Source organism: Sinocyclocheilus rhinocerous, unplaced genomic scaffold (genome assembly GCF_001515625.1).
Source record: "Sinocyclocheilus rhinocerous isolate Xijiao unplaced genomic scaffold, SAMN03320098_v1.1 scaffold1615, whole genome shotgun sequence".
NCBI classification, from domain to species: Eukaryota; Metazoa; Chordata; class Actinopteri; order Cypriniformes; family Cyprinidae; genus Sinocyclocheilus; species Sinocyclocheilus rhinocerous.
In genome coordinates this window covers 1774261-1777689 of record NW_015645292.1, presented here as the reverse complement: position 1 = coordinate 1777689, position 3429 = coordinate 1774261, and the positions used below count along the sequence as shown (strand labels likewise).

General features: G+C 41.1%; 1 protein-coding gene across 1 annotated transcript in view; it reads left to right on the top strand.

The window, feature by feature from the left end:
* Positions 1 to 217: 217 nt before the first annotated feature.
* bmerb1 (bMERB domain containing 1) overlaps positions 218 to 3429 on the top strand; it is a 5464-nt gene continuing 2252 nt past the window's right edge. The window contains exons 1-3 of the mRNA XM_016509396.1: positions 218 to 431; positions 3073 to 3193; positions 3326 to 3399. Coding sequence (XP_016364882.1) covers positions 344 to 431; positions 3073 to 3193; positions 3326 to 3399 — 283 coding nt within the window. The 5' untranslated portion in view covers positions 218 to 343. The remainder of the gene's footprint in view (positions 432 to 3072; positions 3194 to 3325; positions 3400 to 3429) is intronic.

Below are 3429 nucleotides of genomic sequence, written 5' to 3'. Positions count from 1 at the left end.
ATGTTCTCAAAAATAACAATCAGACTCACCGGCTTAGGCTACTAATCAATAACAACTAGTATGATTATTATTATGTCACTGGTTAAGATATGTAGAAACAACTATCCGACTGTCTGTCAGATTCAGGCAACAGTAGGCTATAAAATGCAGATTAATCATCCCTTTCTAGTGTCGGGCCGTCATCCTTTGTGCGCATGCGCCCTGCATCCTCATCACGGTGACGTCACGGAGCTTCCGTCATGATGTTGTTCGGTTCCGCGGATGAGCGCAGATCAGCGTGATTACAGCGACGAGAAAGCGACAAAATCAACGGAACCCGAGATCTGTGACATCAACATTTACTATGGAGTTAAAGAAAGCCATTTCTGAAAGCGAAGGGATGAAGAAAACCTACGGCGCGCTGCAGGAGACAAACCGGAGCAGAGACAGAGGTGACAGACAGATATCATATTAGTCTTATGATCGCATATGGTTTCACTCTGATTATCAGACGTGATATTAGGCCGTATATGATTTCAGTTGTTATCACACATGCTATTATTGTCAATGCGATATTAGTGTTATTATTAGATATGATTGCAGTGTTGTTATCAGACGCGATACTGATGCTATCAGATATGATTCAGCTGCGCTCTCGTGTTTTTCAGGGTCATCAATGTATTTATTTAAGTGACCCTTTCATTTAAAGCATGCTTGTGTGTTTCTTCAGCTCTTTTCACACGTTCACTGCTTTATTTAACCTGTCCACTGACAATGTCCAGCTGTGGACAGAACACGATTTATTTATTTATTTATTTTGTCATTTTTATGATACAACATATGCCATTTTCATTACATTAATTAAGGATGTTTAATAGCATGCTGTGGTGGAAATGACATGTCTTATCCTGTCAATTATAATAATAATACACTGAAGTATTGAAACAGCTTTCAATACTGTTTTTTAATTATTTCAGCCATTAAATTATATTCCTATTCTTTTATTACTAATTTTAGTAATAATTAAGTCAAGCTTTGATCTGTCTGTCTTGGATAGTAAACCAAATCAGTTTACATTTATTACACCCAAGAATTATACCAGCAGGTGAACTTGTGCAACATTTTGTAATAAAATGATTTTTGATGTGTTTCTTCAAACAAGCCATGCCTCACATTTCATCTCAAGCGCTTCAGTAACTCCGTTGCTGTTCTGGTCAAATTAATACTAAAAACTTTTAGTGGCATTAATGGAAAAATTGCCCTTTAAGGTGGTATTAAATAAACAGTTTCAGAGAGAGAGAAAACATTCCACAATAAATCATCAGTTTTGTAGAACAAGGCTTCTCAGCTCAGAGTTTAGTTCCAAACCTGACCAAACTCAGCTGACTTCAGCTTTCTAGTAATCAGGAAGATCTTTAAAGTGTTCAGGATAGGGTTAATGTGAATGAAAGTCCAGGGAACATGAAACCGAGCCACAGATGCTGAATAAACAGAAGAGTCCAGGAGGCTGATGGAGCGGAGAGCACGAAGGGAGATCAATGAGGAGCAGGAGTGCAGCCGGGCCGGAGAGCACAGAGAGAGCTGTAGCAGACAAACATCAGCGAGCACAGCTGATGATGGACAGACCTCCAAGACCACCAGAGACCGGGACCGGCCCGGCTGTGAGTTCTGTGGACCAGGCTCCGACCGCTTCCACTGGGAAGCTGATCTGCTTTGCTGAAGAGCTCGTTCCCTCGAGGACCTCACTGCAAAGTTGAGTTTGAAGTGGGTCACTGAGTCCAGAGCAATAAAGAATGATCAGAGAATTGGAAGTGTGTGTGATAGGAGAAACTCAGAGACTCACGAATGTGGTCCTCGAGGGAACGATCATCCTGGCAGAGAAAGACGATAGATCATGTACGGCCAGTTGTTCTGTAACACGGGAAGCAAAGGATGGCAGCAGGAGATGTGGGATTTTTAATAAGAAGAGCAAAACCAGAACAAGGACCAGGTAACACCGGGAACCGGAACACGTACATCTAACAACTGACCAACAAACATGGGAAACACCAGGGTTAATTATTCAGACAGACTAACGAGATAACAAGGATCATTAATAAAGCTACAAAAGACTACAAAACCCAACACAGGAAACCAAGAAACAAGAACTACAACATAAAAGTCCAAACAAACAGAGAACATGTAATAGTGACCTTTATATAACAAAAAAGAAGTTCAGCCTCTGAGACACAGAAGTGCCTGAAGTTGAAGAAACACCCGCTGTGTGTCTGACCAATCACAGCACAGAGTTCAGCTTTACATTACAGCGCTTTTATTTTGCCTTTCCTTTTTTTTTTACAGAACTATTTAACCCAATCGTTTTATTTCCACTTACCCTTCAGTTGACACAACTGATATTATCATGCAAGCAGTAACAATATTATTTCTACAGTATCAAGACATACTCTTTTAAAAAAAAAATTTTTTTCCAATTTTGTTCCACCTCGATATTATTTTCTTTTTTTTAACATAACATTTGTACATGGATGCATACATCTGTGACTCTGTTGAGCTCACAAAGAAAAAGACAGTCGGATGTTTCTGTTACTGGATGCATTACTGAATTTTAGAATGTCATATCGCTGTCTGAATGAAAATTATCCCAAAATAGAGGAAGTGATTGACTGTTTAGATCAGAATATATTGTGTCATAATCAGCTTTATAATAGCCACAAGAAAGATGAACAGAATTACTAAATATCTCCACGTGTATGAACCTGAGCAGAACTGACTTCATACATGCAATAAAAACCACCAAAACACTGATTCACACACACTGAGACTCGATGAAGACACGTGATACAGCAGTGACGTACGACACACATCTTACAATGAAAGAGCCCTGAGAAAACTGCAACATCAACACACACACACACACACACTCACTCACTCACACACACACTCTCACACACTCTCACTCACTCACTCACTCACACTCACACACACACACACACACACACACACACACTCTCACTCACACCCCCACACACACACACACACACACACTCACACACACACACACTCTCACTCACTCACCGTCTGTTTGTACCCAAGGCCAGATGGACGTGTCCATGGCTGAAAGCTCCATGTCTGCAGACGAGATGGAGGCGGAAATGGCTCGGATTCAGCGTCTGCGGGAGGTGCTGGTGAGACGCGAGTCTGAGCTGCACTTCATGTGAGTAGCTGCTGCATTTACTGCATGTGTTCAGAATGAAACGCTGAGATTCTCCTTAATTTTCCTCTTTAAAATTCATAGTTCTGGAATGGCGGAATCTGAGCGACTGGTTTTATTTCATGTTCTTCTCAGGATGGATGATATTCAGCTCTGCAAAGACATTATGAAGCTGAAGCAGGAGCTGAGGAAGATAGTGGCAGTCCCAGGTGACTGACACACACACACACACACTCTCA